Source organism: Vespa mandarinia, chromosome 6 (assembly GCF_050613455.1).
Source record: "Vespa mandarinia isolate Hongniang chromosome 6, ASM5061345v1, whole genome shotgun sequence".
Taxonomy (NCBI): Eukaryota; Metazoa; Arthropoda; class Insecta; order Hymenoptera; family Vespidae; genus Vespa; species Vespa mandarinia.
Window position 1 is genome coordinate 4,403,849 of NC_140815.1, and position 18,637 is coordinate 4,422,485.

Consider the following 18,637-nt stretch of genomic DNA (forward strand, 5'->3'; position numbering starts at 1 on the left):
AGTACAATTAAGACGATAAGAAGATAGAGATAGAAAGAGGGGACGAAGAAATAGTAGATTTTTTTTTACATCTTATCGTAAGACTACGGATAAAAGTCATAAATTGGTACGAATGTCATTGTGTCTCTTTTTCCTTTCAACAAGTTCGATGATTGGAAAAGAGCACGTAAAAGGGGAAAGCGAGAAAAACGTGACACCGAGAGTTAGTAATTTTAGTTAGAAAAAAGCGTGAAAAAATGTGAGCCGTACTCTCTCATCGTGTCACGCTCGCACGCGGCGTTGAACTGAGGGATGAAAACTGGCTGCTACCCTACGAAGAGACGTTGCAACAAGAAAGGGAAACGCACGTAGAGCGCATGTCTCCTGTCTCTCTCATTCCTCCTCTCACACAGACACATACAGACACACACACACATACACATACACACATACAGTGACATATATACAAATGACAAACACTAATCCTTCTGTCCGATTTTCTTCAAAGAATTTAGATCAAACTCTTTCTATTTTCTTCGTGATTTTAAAACTGACGTGACTGGAATAAGTTTTCAATACAAATCGCATTACTTTTGTTCAAATATAGATTAATGGAAGTCAATGAACCGCATAGAAAAAGATCGATTGATCAAAAGGATCTGAATCCTTTCATTTTTCATTTACCTTTGAAATTTACCTTTGAGATGGATGAAATTCAAAATTAAATTACTAGATTCAATTACATACTTAAATTTTGTCCTTGCTTTAAAAGATATCTTGACGTTTTAACACATGTTCTAATTAAATTCCCATTCAAAATGAGAAGCAGTACAAGCAGTACAAATAATATATAATTTACCTCATTGTCTGCAAGTATCTACTTCAAAAACAATTATGTACCTATATAATTACGTATTCGTATATAGACAAATATATATGACGTGAACAACTTTAATTGTTGTACACCTCAATCATTTTTTATTCGTTCCAAAAGCACTTTCTATTCCTATTTTTCTTTCTTTTTTATTTCTATTCCTTTTTTTGTGCCATCCTTTTTAATTAATCCAAGGACGATCGCTCGCGACATATCACTTGTCATCCCTATTATCTAGGCCGTCTATTTTTCGCACGATATTATATTACACGAGAAAAAATAAAAAAAATGAAAAATATCCTCTTTGTAATATACGTCATCGTTTTTCTTATTGTAATGCGAAAAAAAATGATTTAACAGAGATACTAATAAACAAAAAGATTAACGTCAATGTTCTTCTATTATATGTATTATGACATGTATTTTGAGCCAAGTAATTTTGTAGCCTTTGTTTTATCGGTGATTTTAAAATTGAATAAATTTATGAAAGATAGTTAGAAAAAAAAGAGGGAGGGAGAGGGAGAGAGAGAGAGAGAGAAATCCTTTTTTTTCTTCGTGATATAATCTGTAAATAAACATCAAGGTTCTCACGTACGAATCGAACTTGCGAAGCTTTTAATCGTTGTCACGAGATAAAGATCGTTACACTAATCGTACTCCTAATCACAGTATTCCTCGTCTCGTTTGCATTCCAAGTGCTATGTTACGTAAGCCCTTTGTCCTTTATGCTACACCACGTGAATAAATGAATAGGTGAGAAATTCGTTGATTTTGTCGAGCACGAAACCATTCCAAATGATTCATTAAAATGGATTTAAACGATATAGCTTATTATTTAATTAGCTCTCATAGTATCGCTCGACATAAATACGATTAATAATTAGAATTTATTAGGATTAAAATATCTTATGATATCTAACTAAAATTAATTATAACATGAAATTTAAGAAAATAAACAAGGATTCAATTATGTAGCGATCGATATATTTATTTTATTTTTTTAACGTAGAACGTTCCATCCTAAATCTACTGACTAGTTTCTTGTCCTGCATAATCTCGACATTCTTTTTCTTAGAGTTTGCTAATTCCTTCTCGCAAATGTCCTTTACAATCTAAAATAATAAAATTAAAATATATGTTATACTCTTTGACGAAATAATTGAATTTGCTAAATAAATATTTACTTACAAAATTGTACGCGGAAGGTTTAATACCTTCATTTCCCTCTTCTTCTTCTTCTTCTTCTTCTGAATTATATGTTGGTAAAGAAGTATTTTGTGGTGGCATTACATCGTTGGGTGATCTTTTCAAAATAGATTTTGGTTTAGAAAACATTTTGTATATATCTCTTGGAGATGTTATTTCATTTCCCGTGAATTCTGGTATATATAAATTATTGTCTGTATGTTTAAATTCAATTCGAATAATATCATCTTCAGAATCATCTAGATTATCATTCGATAATTCTGTAGATTGTTCATCTTGACTTTTAATAGAAACTATTTTACTATCGTCATTGTAAGTCGAAAAATCTGGTTCTACAAACGATACTCTTCTTTTCTCCTTTAATTTTACTTCCTCGTTACTTATTTCGCTCATACTTTTTGATTTAGCAATCTTAAACGATTCATCTTCATTATGATTATTACAGGAAACGTTGCTAATACTTTTTAATAATGTTTTCTCTACTTCTTCAGTTTTGTTGGAATAACTATTAGATATTTCATTTTCTGTATGTACAATAGTATTGATCATATTAGATTCCGTTGATTGTACGTTAGTACTTTTGCCCATTCGAATCTCTTTCAATTTGTTCAATTCTTTTTCTATTTCTTCCAAAGAATGTTCGTCGTTCGAACTTTCTTCTTCTGATTCTGATTCATAATATACTTCTCCTTCTTCTAATTCTTCTCCATAAAACTTTGCACGTTCATCTTCTAATCTATTAAAAATTAAAAATAAAAAAAGAAATAATAAAATATACAAGAAACATCAGAACTTACAATTAATATAGTAAAGTAAACTAATAATATAAAGACCTATTTATTTCATCTGCTAATTCCTCTTGAAGTTCCAATTCATCTAATCTTTCAAAAAGATCTTCTTCAGTTCGAATATCAGTCTTTTCTTTTTTCCTTAATTCTGAAAGTTTTTTGTGATACTCTTTTTCTCTTTCTCTGTGTTCAGCTATAAACAAAATTTAACTTCAATATACAAATACTACTTTAGATAAATTAATATTTTTTTCTAACAGTCACCTCTCCATTCATCTAATTTCTTATCATCCCAATGTTCTACTAAATCTGCCCTTTCTTTTTTATCAAAAACATCAAACTGTTGAAGAATAAATTGTCTCATTTCATATAAATTTCTTTCTTTCTCCAAATTTGTCAACATCTCATTGGCAGCTGAAAGAGAGAAAAACTATTATAAACGTTACAAATAAAATACTCTGTGTAGTGTATACACGTACATTGAATTCTACGATTGCACAGAGCAATTGCCTGTGCAGCACTATACTTTGCAAAGTAGTTTTCTCCAAGACAAGCCAGAATCTCATTAGTGTGTATTAATTTTCCTTTCATAAATGCACGTTTACCAATAGGTACCATACAATTAATTGTTAATTCTAAAGGTAACTTCTCAAGTGCTTCTATAACTTTTTTATGACTCTTCTTATATTCACTCCATACCTTGAACCGTTCTTCATTTCTCTGAATTCCCTGTAATATTAAATCATTATAATCATACATATACAATTGTATGATCATATATAAAAATAAATCACCATATAAAGAAGTATAAATATTTTAACATAAGTAGAGAGTTACATGCACTATGTAATAGAATTATTACAGAATGAAATAATTTGTAATATCGACTAATTCATTCATATAAATACCTGTGTAAATGCTTGATTTAAAAGTATTTGCTGATACTCTTTTATTGACTTTAAATTCTCATTTGAAACATCCAATACCGTTCCATTCATTTTGATTAAATCGTTCAATGGTATAAAAGCATACGAGTTACAACGAATAGAGGTTATGAAACCAAGAATTTATTTTGCAATATGAAACGTAACGTATTATGAATTATAAATTTAAAATGAACAATAACATGATTACATTTCAATACAACTATATGTGAAACTTATAATTTTATAGTCACACACAAAATAGGTTATGTATATTCATTTTAAAAATACAATACATTACTATATTTTCATTTTTGCTGCTTATTTATATATTTTAGTTGTGAGAAAATGACTTCTTAAACATTTAAAATAAATTACATTTAAACGAAAGATTTGACTCCGATAGAGTATATTAATAAACACGTAAAGTGAATATTAACAAAAATAATAATATACCTAAACGTATCAACAACATTACTAGATAAAATGTCTACATGACCTAATATGACATTATGTCTCACTATCACACTATACCTATATTACCACACATATCTGATACAAATTATGTCTTATGATTCGTCTACTACTACTTTTCCCCCATTATTTTCTATTTTCTCTTGATCTTGGCAATACTGATTGACACTATTGAAAACCAATGAGATCTCTACAAATTCAAATAAAATTATCGATATAAACATATCTCGATAAATACGATTTTCACGTGACACTTCTACCAACTTTCATGATTCATATAATGCCGATATGTATGATTAAATGCTCGGTTATTTGATCGTATAGTACACGCATACCATTTATTCAACTCTCTGAAAATGATTTATATGAAATCCTGATTTTTGTTTTTATCAGTTCACAATTATTTGAAATAAATGAAAAGATATAAAGTAATTAAAAAAAAGAAATATAAACAAAGATATGTAAGATCAAATGTAGAAAAATGATTGTAATAATTTATTATTTTAAAAAATATAATCTGAGTAAATAAGGTGTTTACAATTATTTGTTCATTATTTAATTTACTATAGATCGTATGGGATGACAATTGCATTTGTGAATAAAAAAATTCTTTATATGTCAAGATACACATATCTTTAAAATACATTAAAATATATGTTTGTTTTCGTATGCATATGGTTTTCAAGGTTTAATGTATTATTTTTAATTACGGAAAATACAATAATTTCATTGTATGTGTCAAACATAATAAAAATTATCTAAAACATAATTTAATTATAAAATAAATGCATCTTTCTAATCAGATATTTTTATCACATAGAAATTTTAATATATGATTATTTTATCAGTATTATCAACAGAAAAATATTTTCATATTTATAATCGTCCTTCTTTAGATGGTTTATCGCACAAAATTTTATCGTTTTATGCATTATTTATAATGCAAGAATAATATATTTTAAATTAAGAATTCATTACTGTCCCCTAAAACCATATTTAATGATATCCCTGTATTCATTAAACGTTGAATAAGAAATAGTTTATCATTATGATGTACAGAAATACTAGAATAACAAAAAATTTATAAGATCTGTTTGTTTATGCCTAAATAATATCTTTTTATAATAGTACCTAAAGTATTCTTTAAGTTCGAATTCAAATAATGTTATATACATATCGTTTAACAACAAAGATTGCTGTATTCATACACGTCTCAAAAAATTTTAGTTTTTACGTGTATAAAAAATTAAATTATAAAAATTTATGAGGGCAATGAGTGAAACTGGTGTAGTATAAAATATGAGCTCTGTATCAATGTTGATGTCCAGTTGTAAGTAGTGATGGTAAAAATGAACCAATTACTAATACTAATATTTCTTTAAATCTAAGACCAGAGACACTTGTTGTTGTTGCTTCAGTTGTTGGTAAACGAGAATAATTAACTTCTCTGGTCATTAATTCTGGTAAAACATGTACAGTAGCTACATATAGAAAAGTTCCTGCACTGAACAACATTGCTAGTCCTGTCGCATTGACATTACTGAGGGTTTCCTTACCTTCCTAAAATATACAAAGAATATAAATACATTTACTTGCATGGCAATGAAAAAGCATATTAAAAGATAATTTTAAAACTTACTTTTCCAATACCAAAATATGTTAGAAGTGCAAGGCAGGGTGCAGAAAGAGAAAATACTAATAAATGTTTCCCTATTTTCTTTTTTTCCACTCCTTCATGAAGTAGAAAAGATACTAGGCCAAATGCAGCAGGGGCCTGTCATAACAAGCATTTCATTATGAATAAATCTATTTTTGTTTAAATTTACTTTGGTCTTACTTTATGTAGCATGATTGCTAGAAATACTATGACTTCAACATCAGCTTGCGAGGTTGTTGCTGCAGCACCTAATGCTACTCCATCTGCAGCTGCATGAACGACAAGGCCTAATGTAGCAGTAAAACTTTTCTCCTTACCTCCGCCTCTTCTTGTACATTGATCGACCAAGAGCATAAATATAAAACCAAGTACTAAACTAATCCCTATCAAAGAATGTAAATCACCTATAAAACATACAATACAAATATATAATCTTTAAATTTTTATAGGATACTATTATATTTTGAAAGTATAAAATTATATAACAGCTTACTATCGCTCTGTTGATGATCACTACCAGGAGGGGCTGTAAATAATGCTCTTATACCTTCAGGTATTATTACAGCCAATGCAGTTCCAACAAGGAGCCCAGCTCCAAGTACAGATACTAATTGCAATTTGTCCTAAAAATATATTAACACTTCATAACAAATAATTCCAATATGTATTAAAGAATATCTAATCAATAGCTTTGAGTGTATAATAGTAATATTATAAATCATCACAGATATAGTATAATCGAATAATTTTAATTGACAAATACTCTTACCTCCGATAAATTCATAATTAATGGCAAAAAACCGGCCAAATACGAGCCACCTAACATAACTAAAGAGAGCCATATTATCGAGCTCTCTGACATTTTAAAAATGATTTATGTCAAAATTAATTTATTTAATTAAGATTTACACATTACAAACAGTGTAAACGTTTGTAATAATTGTTTTTAAAATATTAACTGCTTTAGCTACCACATGCTGATAATGACAGTTCTCATCGCTTCTTTTAATCTCTTTCTGTCGACGTAGCAACATCGACGAAAGTAGGTAGAGTGGTAAAGGAAGGAAGTTACTTTGTGATATAAATTAGGAAAAGTCCATAGATGTTCACTATGTTTTTAATACATACAAAGAAAATAATCTAACAAAACTACAAGTAAATATAACGCCCACGTACAAAACACTAGTTACAAATATTAGGGACATTTGTAATAAAAGATGTAACATTTAACATCGTGAGAAGATCTATAGTAACTAGCGCTAAGAGCGCTAATGGTCATCATAGGTTATGTTTTATCCTTTTTGTTAACGCGCGAATTTCGTATTAGAAAATCGAAAATATCAAAAAACATTTAATATTAACGAACAGAAAAAAAGAAAATCAATAAATCGTTTTGTTAATAAACTATTTAAAAATTAAATAATAATTTATTATAAAAAAATAAATAAATAAACAATGTATTATATGATTACTGTGAAATAAATCGATTATATATATAATATATATATATATATATAAGAAAAAAAATATATTTTGTTCTCTTTCATATATTTAAAAAATTATTTGAAAAGATACGAGGGAAAAATAAAAATAATAATTCTTCCTTTTTTCTTTTTTTAAATAGACATTAATTTATTATTTTATAGTATACTTAGGATCACACACATTTAAAATGCATATGCAAGTTCGTTTATACAGTATCACTGGCATAAAGTACGAAAATTAGCGGGATCACATTAATTATATTAAGAGAGGTGCACGTCATAAACATAAGGACGATAATAATGCGAAAAGATCGTATTTTGATTTCGCAATCGTGATGTGCAGAAATAACATGAGAAAGTTGCAATCGTGAAAACGCATATGTTGCTAAGGAAATTAGGATCGACAAATGCAAGCTTGGCGAAATTCTCGTGCAAGGAGCATTAAGTACGAACCAAGGAGCATTATGTTTGAACCATGACGAACCAGCAAAAGCGTAGCGCAGCTAATCATTGAGCATGTATTAAGAAAAATTTTAACGATCTTGCTGTCTTCTAATATTTAGACGAAAGTGTCTAAAGGTTCCTCGGATGTGCCGAGTTTTGATCGATAGTATTATAACCCGGAATCGAAGTGAAAGTAACATTTCGTATAAATTTGCAAGTAAAATTAATGATACAAGTTGTTAACCAGTTGCCAGGGGCCAATTATTCACGGCACTATTACGATCTATTTCGCCATGATGAGGATACGATGCGATACTAATTAGAAATCGGGCGTGATTGAGAGAGCTTAAAAGTGTTATTCGCTTTCGAATAAGATAATCAGGGAAGAGGGGGACAAAAAAGAACAAAAATAGGGTGCGCAATGCATTAAGCTTTCGCCGTTGACGTTTCCGTTATTTTTTCAATTTCAAAGATTTCCGTCGGTGGTGGCAAAGTTGGAATCTCAGGATATTCAAGTTTGGCGCCCTCCTCGCATTCGAAAATCGGACAACAGTCTGGGAAGCTGGCCGTCTTGTTGGTTTTATCAGAAAGTTTGCATTTTGGATTGGCCTTTGGTAAAGGTCCACAATCTTCTACAAGTTCGAAAAGGCGACCAGAATTATCGTCAGCTGCTATACAAGTGGATCTACCACAGAACGGTGAAAGCTCCCAAGTTTTGTTTGGTTCAATAGTAGCGCATCTGGTTGAAGCGAAGCACATGCCAGGGAAATCTGTGAAAAGATAATAAAGAGAACGAGATTAATCAGAAAATTTTAATATTTATCATATAATTCTTCGTCAATCAATGAATTTGCATAAAATCAAATTGTCTGATAACTCTCACGAAAACAATTATTATCTAATTTTCTCCGAACATGAGTCATTCGTATCTTATCGAATCACACGCCTGAGACGAATCGTAGGTATAATTCTATTGTCATCGAGTACCTTCATCTATTGTATGCATAACTTGAAGTTTCATCGACAATGATCACAGTAGAAACTTCAAGGAGAAACACTTTCACTGTCACACACCGGAATACCGTTTATGCAAGAGCTACAACGACGAAAACGATAATATCAACGACAATGGCAATAACGACGATGTGCCGTTAACGCCTTAGACTCTAAGCTTTAGACTTTGACTCACCATCATTTGTACAATTATGTACATACAAACTACGTAATGGCGTATCGACTTTACTTAAATAATCGGCTCGCTCTACTTATCTCAACATCATCCATAAAACGAAGGTCTTAGATGTGAAACATTTAACGTCAACGTAAATCTTTTGCGAAACGGTGATACAGATACATCGCGACATAGCGCTTTGATTCTGAGATAGAATGTATTTATACATCTTCAATGCGTAAATATAATATGTAGAAGACCTTGCTTTCGAATGGAATCGTATTTATTTATATATAGGCATGTACGATTAGCGAAACATATTTCTCAATCTAATTTAAATATGTAATAATTTTATTCTTAAAAAATTGAATATATATTTTATTGATATTCTTTTCTTTTTTATTTTTATTTTCTTTTTTTACTTTCTTTTTATAACTTTCATGTTAAAAAAGAAAAAGAACGACTTTAAATCTTCTCGAATCTGAATCTACGAAAGAGCAACGACCATATTGCCTTTTCATATGATCCGAGCATGCATTTAAGAGCAGGTTCTCTAATGTAGTTTCTCTGACAGAGCGAGAAGAAAGTGAATATCATAAGAGTGTACTCGCATCTCCAATTTCTCGCTTTCTTGTCGGCATATGTTGCACATATGCATTTTGAGCGTCCTTTGTAAGCAAGATACCAACGGATCCAGTTAACTGCTAAACTCGTGCTTCCTAGATTTCATCTCTGCATCTGATTTCATGTAACAATACGTTTCTAAAAAGAATCTCATCGTAAATCTTATCGCGACTTTAATATAAGAGATATAATATAATATGTGAAATATTGCTCATTCTTCTTTGGTCTTATTTTAAAATAACTGTTCGGCGGTTCTCTTTCTCGGTAGTAAGTACCGTTATATTCGTCGCCGAGTTAAAACGTTCATTGTCCTCGAGAAAAATATCGCATATAGGATCGGATGATGACCTAATTTTCTTTTTTCAAAAATTTAAAAATTCTATTCTTTGGACTCGGACATATAACGTAATAAACAATAAGACGCATCGAGAATATATATGTCACGATATTGCAAATCAAAAGAAAACAAATGCAAGACTGTAATTAGTATGTGCAACGATCGTAGCCTTAAGATTCTGTAATAGATCTTATGATAGTAGGCTCGCGATCACACTTTCCTACGACTACCGTTTGTTTACGTAAGTCTAGACACCATACCACTTTTGAAGAAAAATTGCCATAAAGGGTTATGCTAATGAAACGACACTTAAAAGATCTTAAATACGCGCTATCCCTGAACTTAACTACGCCATTGGTTAATAGGAGTAACGAGGTCATTGTCGGTAATTCAAGTATTCCTGGGAATCTGGGACTAGAGCAACGCATAACGGATATCGAGGCCATATCAATTAGAAGTTATGAGTTAAAAGTGAGTTAAAACTAAATATCATTTTTCTAGATATTAAAAGAGTTCACACCTTTGGTATTATATGATCAATTTGAATAATTTATGATATTCTGAAAATCATTATTATCATATAATACGTAAGAGATTAATCATGAGATCATTAAAATATTAAACTCCTTATAAAGGAACATTCGAATGTTGTATACGAGAAATCTTGAGAAATACGGAATTAAAAAACTATAGAGATTGCTACAGGAAGATAGAGAAGCGATAGTTATACCAATATACTTTCTCGTGAACTTACGTTCTTGCCGCGGATATAGTTTCTTGTCTTTCTTTTCATATACGCACTAAGAAGTTTATATTACCAGTATCGACTTGTGAGTAAGCATATAACGGCATGGTCCAGCAGGGTGACTATCGCAAAGCTGATGTGGCGATTTGGAATGCCGTGGGACAGAGACAGGCGAAGACCTTTTGCGAATCGAAGAAATCGAGACGTCGCTTTCATTTGCACTTTCTGATTCGCTGCTTGACGAACCTTTTACTCGTACGGATACCGAGCCATTCTTTTCTTGTACTTTCTGTCTTATAGGAATATATTTATACATATGGCATAGTTTTAAAAACATCAGAAGGTCGAATCAATGTAAACTCGGAAACAATGAGACGTGAATTTATACATCATTCTTCCATGTGACATAATTACGAGTAAACGTAAACCAAGACTGCATTATCTGAAAGGCATGGTTTTTTTTCTTTTCCCCCCATAAATTTTACATACTTCAATTATAAAATCCATATTGTGTGTGTTATTTAATTACTTCAGTCTACTCATCATTACGATTGATTTATAATTTTTTTTTCTTTTTTTTTTTCTTTTACTTTTTTTTATTAATATTAATATCTCTCATCGGTAATCATGAGCGTGTGACGGTTTCTAATTAAAAACGGAGTTCCCGATGGATCGATTGTAATTATAATTTTATAGCCATAAGCCATAAATAATTAATTTAATTACGGTAAGGCAATACTTTTCATTGATTAATTCGCCTTATAATAAACTACGCGGATCGTTAATAATATTGTAAAAGAAAAGAAAAAGAAAAAACAATTTTTCGCTTACATATAACGAAGAATGATTTTGGAAAGTTCTCGAGTCATCGAAGATACCATCAAGACATTAAATCTCGATGTTTCGGAGTTTCTCTTTCCGACACTTGAACTCGTTAAGCTACTCTGGACGAATATCAGATGCATATCTGTAGTTTTAAAGATCGTCCTACTTAGCATGTATCTTTTAATCTGACATACTATATACGAAAAAGACTATCTACTTCTTTTTTTTTTTTTCGAGGCATGTTTAATTTATTTATTAAAAATGTAAATGTTTCTCTTTTTCCGAAAGCAAGATTCATCGACTGACGTTCCGGGCTTCCCTATTTACGAACATACAAACGACCTTAATAAACGGTGCCTTTCACCGAACAACATCGGCTCTGACTCGGTCGACCCTGTTTCTTTTTTCCACGATGAAAAAATAATCATCAATCGAACGAATTTCGTATGACTGGATTTCGACACGAAGGACGATAGATAGACAGATAGAACCAATCAAGTATCTAATTTTGTTCTCATTATTTTATACATAACGATCAATATCGGCGAACGTTCAATAATTTTACGACTCTTTCCATGTTTATTCGATTTTAATGTTTCATTCATTCCATTAAATCATCTGTAAGATACTTACATGAACATAATTTATATTATAGACAATATTGAGATTACAAAAGTAAAAAAACGAAAGTATATAACTGGTTATCATTTCAATACCTACGTATACATGTATATATGTGTACATGGAGAACGGAGAGAATGTTTATTACACACGTGTGCATTTGAAATATTTGCAAAGACAATAGTAAATTATAAAAAGAAAAAGAAAAAGAAAGGAAAAAAGAAAAAGTGATACATTCTAAAGATTATCACGTTCTATTCGGCTGAAATCCATAGTGAAAAGGGTTAAAATCGATGCTGAAAACTCACCACGAAGAACATCAGCCGGTATAAGCCTTCGGAAGGTTTTGGGCCGTTCTGGCTCCTTCTTTTCGTCTTCGGATGCGGCGAGAACGACCGCAACGGTAAGGCAGAAGAGTGCGATGAGCTTCATCGTTATAAATTCCAAGTGAAAGCAAAGTATCCTCCAAGAGGAATAGCTAAAAAAAGGGTCTTAGTGTTCCGATCAAGACTGGTTGGGTCCGAAGCACTTGCCGGCAATTTATAGCCGTTCACCGGGCGAGGCCCCGTCGTCCCCCTCCAACTTCTCATGGTCTCTCACCTCTTGAACCACCAGTCACCAAAGAATCGTTCACATTCGTAGCCCGTGTTTCACTCGCAAGCGTCGGACGCACCCACAATCGGCAATGGGACAGCTACTACGCGTATACTCAGAATTATATAGAAACGACAAATAATGGATCTTGCACCACTCGGTGTTCCCTTTTCTTTTTCTTCTAATAATTCAGCGGTAGTAAGTCATTAAATTACACGGTCGTCTTCTTAAGATCATTTCTATTAAAACGTCATTATTTCAACATTCTTAAGAGTATAGAACGCGAGAGTAAGAAAATATCATCTATTGGTTGAAATATATTGATTAGGATATGGAGATAAATAAGAAATATACTGGTTTTCGGGTTTGCAAGAATTCATTTATGAGAATTTCACTTATAAAATATCTTTCAGGTATTCGTTCCATCAAAGATTTATTATTGAGCATAATCGTGAATCTAGTTTAGTGGAAAGTAAGCTCGAACTCGCATTTCTTCGGATACTCCATCGGTGGATAGATGGACGGACGGTTCTGATCAAAGGAAGAGAGGTTAGTTTAAGATCAGCGAGCTAGTTCTACTCTCAGCTTCAGCTGCGCTGCTGGCACTGGATGAAGCATCATCTCCTAGGAGACTAATGGAATCGCTCCTGGAATCGCTGCTAGAATCGCTGCTGGCACTGCTGCTGGCACTGCTGCTGGCACTGCTGCTGGCACCGCTACTGGAACCGCTGCTGGAACCGCTGCTGGAACCACTGCTGGTGGATAAGGATGCACTAGAAGCACTAGCGCTAGAGGACGAAGATATGGAGGATTCTAGAGCAGCTGCGGAAAGTGCTCGGATATCGGCATTAGCGTAAGCGGCTGCTTTAGCGGTGGCTGCAGCGGAGGATGCAAGCGCTCTGGTCTCGGCTGCGGCGGATGCTCCGGCTTGAGCTATACCAGCTTGACGATCATTTCGTCTGGAAGCAGCAGCTTCGGCTGCGGCGACGGCACGCGCTGCCGCGGCCAAACTAGCACCTGCTTCGGCATCGGCGCGTGCTTTTGCAGCGGCTGCGGCTGCCGCAGCAGCCTCCGACTGAGCGGCAACGGCTGCACCAGCCTTGGCCTTGGCATCAGCTATAGCTTTTAGAGCCAAAATGGCCTTCCTTTCGGCTTCCGCGGCGGCGGCCGCGTTGGCAGCCGAGTCTCTGTTCGAGGACTCTGATTGTTCAGTCGCGCGAGCTTGCGCTTGTGCGGAGTTTTGTGCGAGCAATAAACATTTCTCCGCAGACGATTTAGCTGCTTCGGCGCTCGCCTCGGCCCTCGATGAGGCACTAGCTGCACTTTCAGACGCACTGGCCGAAGCTCGAGCTAACGACGCAGCGTTCTCTTGAGCGGAAGCTGCGGCTGACATCGCTGCTGCTGCGGCAGTCGCCAATCGATTAGCTTGGTTGCTGGCATCGCTGGCAATGTTAGCCTGCATTACGGATGCTGTTTGTGCTTGAAGACCAGATTGACCCAATCCTAAAGTGTTCGAAAGCATTTCTGCGGATGCCGCAGCCGTACTTGCAGCCCCCGTACCTACAAGGGCTCCCTCAATGGCGATACCCCTTCTTGATTCGTTAGATGTTTCTGTACTAGCGCTGGCACTAGCACTAGAACTAGAGCTAGCGCTGGAGCTAATGCTAGAGCTAGAACTTGAGCTAGAGCTAGCGCTTGCGCTTGTGCTAGAGCTAGCGCTTCCACTGGATGAATCTTCCCAGCTAGATAACGATCCCGATGCCCCTGATTCTCTCGCATTTGCGATGGATGAATCTTCCCAGGCAGATGAAGATTCCGCTGCGGCTGATGCTCTCGCGCTTGCACTGGATGAATCTTCCCAAAGAGATGACGATTCCGCTGCGGCTGACGTTCCCGCGCTTGCACTGGATGAATCTTCCCAAAGAGATGACGATTCCCCTGCGGCTGACGTTCCCGCGCTTGTACTGGATGAATCTTCCCAAAGAGATGACGATTCCCCTGCGGCTGACGCCCCCGCGCTTGCACTGGATGAATCTTCCCAAAGAGATGACGATTCCGCTGCGGCTGAAGCTTCAGCATTTGCATCCGATGCTGCCCACGATCTGTCGGCATGGACACTGAGCACACAGGCTCCCAACAAGAGCGACGACACGAGCGTTGAGAGATACTTCATCTTCGTAGGGTCTTCGTCGATTGATGCACCTGCACCGTTACTCCTCCATTTTATACCATATCGCACAACTGTCTAAACATTACACGCTACTTGCTTTGTCCGTACTTTAGTGCTTTTAAAAATCTGTTTGGTGTATGAATACGCAGCCGGCACGCGAACTTTTTTGTGTCATTATTGCTCTACTAACATGCGTTTCTTTAATTTTACCTAAATATATCTTGTAAATATTAAATTATTATCCTTTGCCGTATCGTTACCTGATCGTTTGTTTTTAAAAGATTCAACATCTTTTTAACATTCTATTCTTTCACGGTTTCTCTTGTATATGTACCCCTATAAATCAAAAAGTGAATCATATCATATTGGCATAAATTTATTGTTAAATATTTGGAGCATTGAATCGATAGTTTTTTGTTTTATACATTATATAAATCTGAAGCACTGTTGTTGTTAATCAATACAGTCGATTCTTATCTCTTGTTTATGTTATGTTAAAATAGTCGAACACTTAAAACATCTCAGCCACTCGAAACAATAATATTGAGAAATAAAACAGATATTGTTATTATGATAGTACCTATATTATTTATATTATGTTGTTTCATTAAATAACAAACGCTGTTGCTCTTATTATTTTGTAAAATATCATTTATTAAATCGAATAACTATTTATGTCAATTTTATGACATATCGAGTATTCTTGAATAGTTATTCAAGAATAGTTTTCATGTGATTTATTCGATTGGATACTTCGATTACGATTTTGCATATATTTTTATGCAAAGATTATTGCATTAAAATTTAATTAATAATCTATAAATTCTAAGGTACACACATGTTATATCCCATCAAGTTATATACGCATATCTATATATACTTATACATATATATTGATTTCTAATATAAAATCATAATATCTGATATTTTTAAATCGATACTTTGTTAATTGCATAAATAATTGTAACTAGTAACAAATACGTGACGTTTGAGAAAAATAACAAATAATCCGTGTCTTTCTTAAAACAACGTAGAACAAAATCAAAGTATACGATTAATGTAAATGACATTAAATAATTATTTTCAAATTTTAGCCTGGATCATATGGAGTGTGAAAGTTGGTAATATCACCCTGGAAAATACATACAATAGGCATGTAATATTTTTTTTTAACAATCCTAAAATAGCTTTATTATATAAAACATGTAAAAAAAATGTCATCGACCAAGATTTAATTTCGCCATTATTTACTAGTTATTAATCTTGTTTCGATCAACGAGATTCTGTAGTTTTCTTTTTATAAAACAAGCACAAATAAAGACAAAGATAAAGTTTCTCTTTATAACATATTTATTTTTAATTAATAAACAATTATCCGTTCAATTACATAGAAGATGCTTGTACATATGACGAAGCTAAAGAAGTCAAGGCAAGACAACGTAATCGATTGAAAAGCATGTTAATCTTTATTATTAATTTTGGAATGACAAAATTTCAGTTATTTTTTCATTTTTACAAGTGATCGAGCTCTGGAATACATGAATCTTTCGTATTGGTAAACGCTTTGCTAAGACGATTTCGATCGTCGCACCGTTGTACGAGTCTCGAGATCGATTTAGTTTCCGGATGCGCTGCGAGAACTGGAGCTGGAACTGGCGCTAGAGCTGGCGATTGCAGAGGCTGACGATTCTGAAGATTCTTCGTTCCTCCATTTCCATGCAGATAACGCAGGACCGGAACTAATTCTGCTACTTGCTCGTCCCAATGCTGCGGCTTGGGATTTTAGTTGAGCAGCTGCACCAGCATCAGAGGCGAGACCAAGGTCGACTCCATCTCTTGTGGCAGTGCCAGCCGAGGCCTTGGCTGCGGCGGAAGCCTCAGCTTTGGCCACGTTGGAATCCTGTCTGGAGGATTGGGTGCTCTCGAGTATAGCGAGATTTACGTTGAGCGTTTCAGCGGCCTCAGCTTGAGCGACCGCAGCACATTGAGCGGAAGAAGTATCCTCGGCAGCGGAGCTTGCTTCAGCTGCTTGGTTCGCAGAAGCTTCGGCAAGACTGGTCGCTTTGTTATTAGCGTTAGCGGCAGCTGTGGCTAGTGCCTTCAATCGAGCTGCTTCTTTTCTCGTTTCGAGAGCATTGTCTCGTGTACGGATGGCCGCGGCAAGGTTAGCAGCAGCCGCACGACTTGCCTGTTCCGCTTCTCCATTCGCACGATTCTGCACTGCTAAACCATTTTCTGCGGCTTTGGCAGATCTCTGATTAGCAATCAATGCGGCAAGAGCTGCGGCGTCCGCTTTTTGGGCGGCAGCCTCTCCAGCGGCCAATGCAGAAATTGCCGCCGAAGATTTAGCAGCAGCAAGCGCTTGGGCCCTACTTGCGGCTTTTGCCGCCGCGACGGCTTCTTGCGTCCTTGCGGCTGCTCGTGCTGCCGCCGTAACAGCAGCTCTTGATCTGGCCAAAGCGGTTGCTCGCGTTTCTCGGGCAGATTTTTCGTCTGATGCAGCATTTGCTGAGGCACTGGCTCGAGCCGATGCGATCGCTGCCGCGCTAGCTCCTAATTGAGGTGCCCTATTCAAGATCACGTTCGGTGCTCTACCAATAGCTGACGATCTCGATGACGTACTCCAGGACGCATCTGAAGACGCTGTCGCCGATGCCGAAGATTCCGCGGACGAGCTGCTATTCCCGGCAGCCAAGCCCCAGGTAAAAAGGCACGTTACGAGAATCGAGGGGATCTTCATCTTTCGCAGGACTTCGTAGCTTTGTGACAACCACCTATCATCCACCGGTTATATACCGTTACACGCAATTGTGAAAACATTCAACGCGATTACCGCGCTTCTCTAAATATTGCTGCATGTATTTTCCTCCCGCTATCGATTCTATTGTCATAATAAGCTCGTTTATTTATCGTAAATATTACCGAGTACCGATAACGCTACCATCCGACGCTTACTTTTTTTTTGAGCTATCCTCTTTTTTTCGTTCCTCTATTTTCTATGATGTTTTAAATAATTTCAAGACAATTTCTTTTTTGTTATGATTATAATCAGAAAGTTACAAAATTACGATGTCATATCGTCGGTCTATCGTGTAAATGCCGACCGGATTTTCAAAGAAAACGGTGAGTATTATAATATAAATTGACAGTAAAAATCAAGGTCAATCAAACCTTTTTTAAATTTTTCTCAAATTTTTGATAATATCGCATTATACATCAACATCATTTTTAACAAGTTTGATTGGCTTCAAACGTGTATCTCTTGCTAATAACGGCAGCAACACAAATCTACCTAGATATTATGATATATGAATAATATTTTCGAAAATGAAGAATATTTTTGTCAAAATTTCTGTAGACAATAAATTGCAATCTCGATTCTCTCTATGGGATAAATGTACAAGCATAACAAAAAGAAATTTTTTTTCTGGTAATAAAATAATAATGTTTATATAATATGTAATATCATTACAAAATAATGATATTAATATTATACATAATATTTATAACGGAAACAGAATTAAAGAATTTCTGATTTGTATAGAAGGAAATCATATAAAATTATAGGTTTAAAATAAGCGTAAGAATGATTGTCATAAATGATTTATCATTGATATCATGACAATCATGAAATCAATCTTAAAAGCCACTATAGATTTAAAGTAACTAATAAATTCAATTAAATTTAATTACACAGATTTCTTTCTTTATAATATATATT

General features: G+C 34.4%; 4 protein-coding genes across 6 annotated transcripts; all 4 read right to left on the reverse strand.

Moving 5' to 3' along the window:
• Window positions 1-1,449: 1,449 nt before the first annotated feature.
• On the reverse strand, window positions 1,450-4,233 carry uri (unconventional prefoldin RPB5 interactor). 2 transcript variants are annotated; one of them, XM_035864797.2, is made up of 6 exons: window positions 3,756-4,233; window positions 3,327-3,576; window positions 3,112-3,261; window positions 2,893-3,040; window positions 2,042-2,795; window positions 1,456-1,965 (listed from the first exon to the last, which is right to left on the reverse strand). In XM_035864797.2, exons 1-6 carry the CDS (start codon window positions 3,843-3,845, stop codon window positions 1,846-1,848), a joined length of 1,512 nt encoding a protein of 503 aa, XP_035720690.1. In that variant the 5' UTR covers window positions 3,846-4,233; the 3' UTR covers window positions 1,456-1,845. The 2 variants fall into 2 exon arrangements, with proteins under 2 accessions (XP_035720691.1, XP_035720690.1); XM_035864798.2 differs by lacking the exon at window positions 3,756-4,233 and having other exon boundaries at window positions 1,450-1,965; window positions 3,112-3,277; window positions 3,327-3,554.
• An 817-nt stretch (window positions 4,234-5,050) lies between these two features.
• Window positions 5,051-7,346, reverse strand: Zip102B (Zinc/iron regulated transporter-related protein 102B). The gene is made up of 5 exons (XM_035864801.2): window positions 6,671-7,346; window positions 6,395-6,524; window positions 6,082-6,305; window positions 5,884-6,018; window positions 5,051-5,804 (listed from the first exon to the last, which is right to left on the reverse strand). The coding sequence occupies exons 1-5, from the start codon at window positions 6,761-6,763 to the stop codon at window positions 5,556-5,558; spliced, it is 831 nt and encodes a 276-aa protein (XP_035720694.1). The 5' UTR covers window positions 6,764-7,346; the 3' UTR covers window positions 5,051-5,555.
• A 152-nt stretch (window positions 7,347-7,498) lies between these two features.
• Window positions 7,499-12,677, reverse strand: LOC118440995 (uncharacterized). 2 transcript variants are annotated; one of them, XM_035864806.2, is made up of 3 exons: window positions 9,019-9,171; window positions 8,817-8,925; window positions 7,499-8,599 (listed from the first exon to the last, which is right to left on the reverse strand). In XM_035864806.2, the coding sequence occupies exons 2-3, from the start codon at window positions 8,848-8,850 to the stop codon at window positions 8,256-8,258; spliced, it is 378 nt and encodes a 125-aa protein (XP_035720699.1). In that variant the 5' UTR covers window positions 8,851-8,925; window positions 9,019-9,171; the 3' UTR covers window positions 7,499-8,255. The 2 variants fall into 2 exon arrangements, with proteins under 2 accessions (XP_035720699.1, XP_035720698.1); XM_035864805.2 differs by lacking the exons at window positions 8,817-8,925; window positions 9,019-9,171 and adding an exon at window positions 12,461-12,677.
• Window positions 12,678-12,812: 135 nt separating this feature from the next.
• On the reverse strand, window positions 12,813-17,662 carry Fibroin4 (silk fibroin 4). Its single transcript, XM_035864800.2, has 2 exons — window positions 16,535-17,662; window positions 12,813-14,991 (listed from the first exon to the last, which is right to left on the reverse strand). Exons 1-2 carry the CDS (start codon window positions 17,654-17,656, stop codon window positions 13,297-13,299), a joined length of 2,817 nt encoding a protein of 938 aa, XP_035720693.2. The 5' UTR covers window positions 17,657-17,662; the 3' UTR covers window positions 12,813-13,296.
• Window positions 17,663-18,637: the final 975 nt, after the last annotated feature.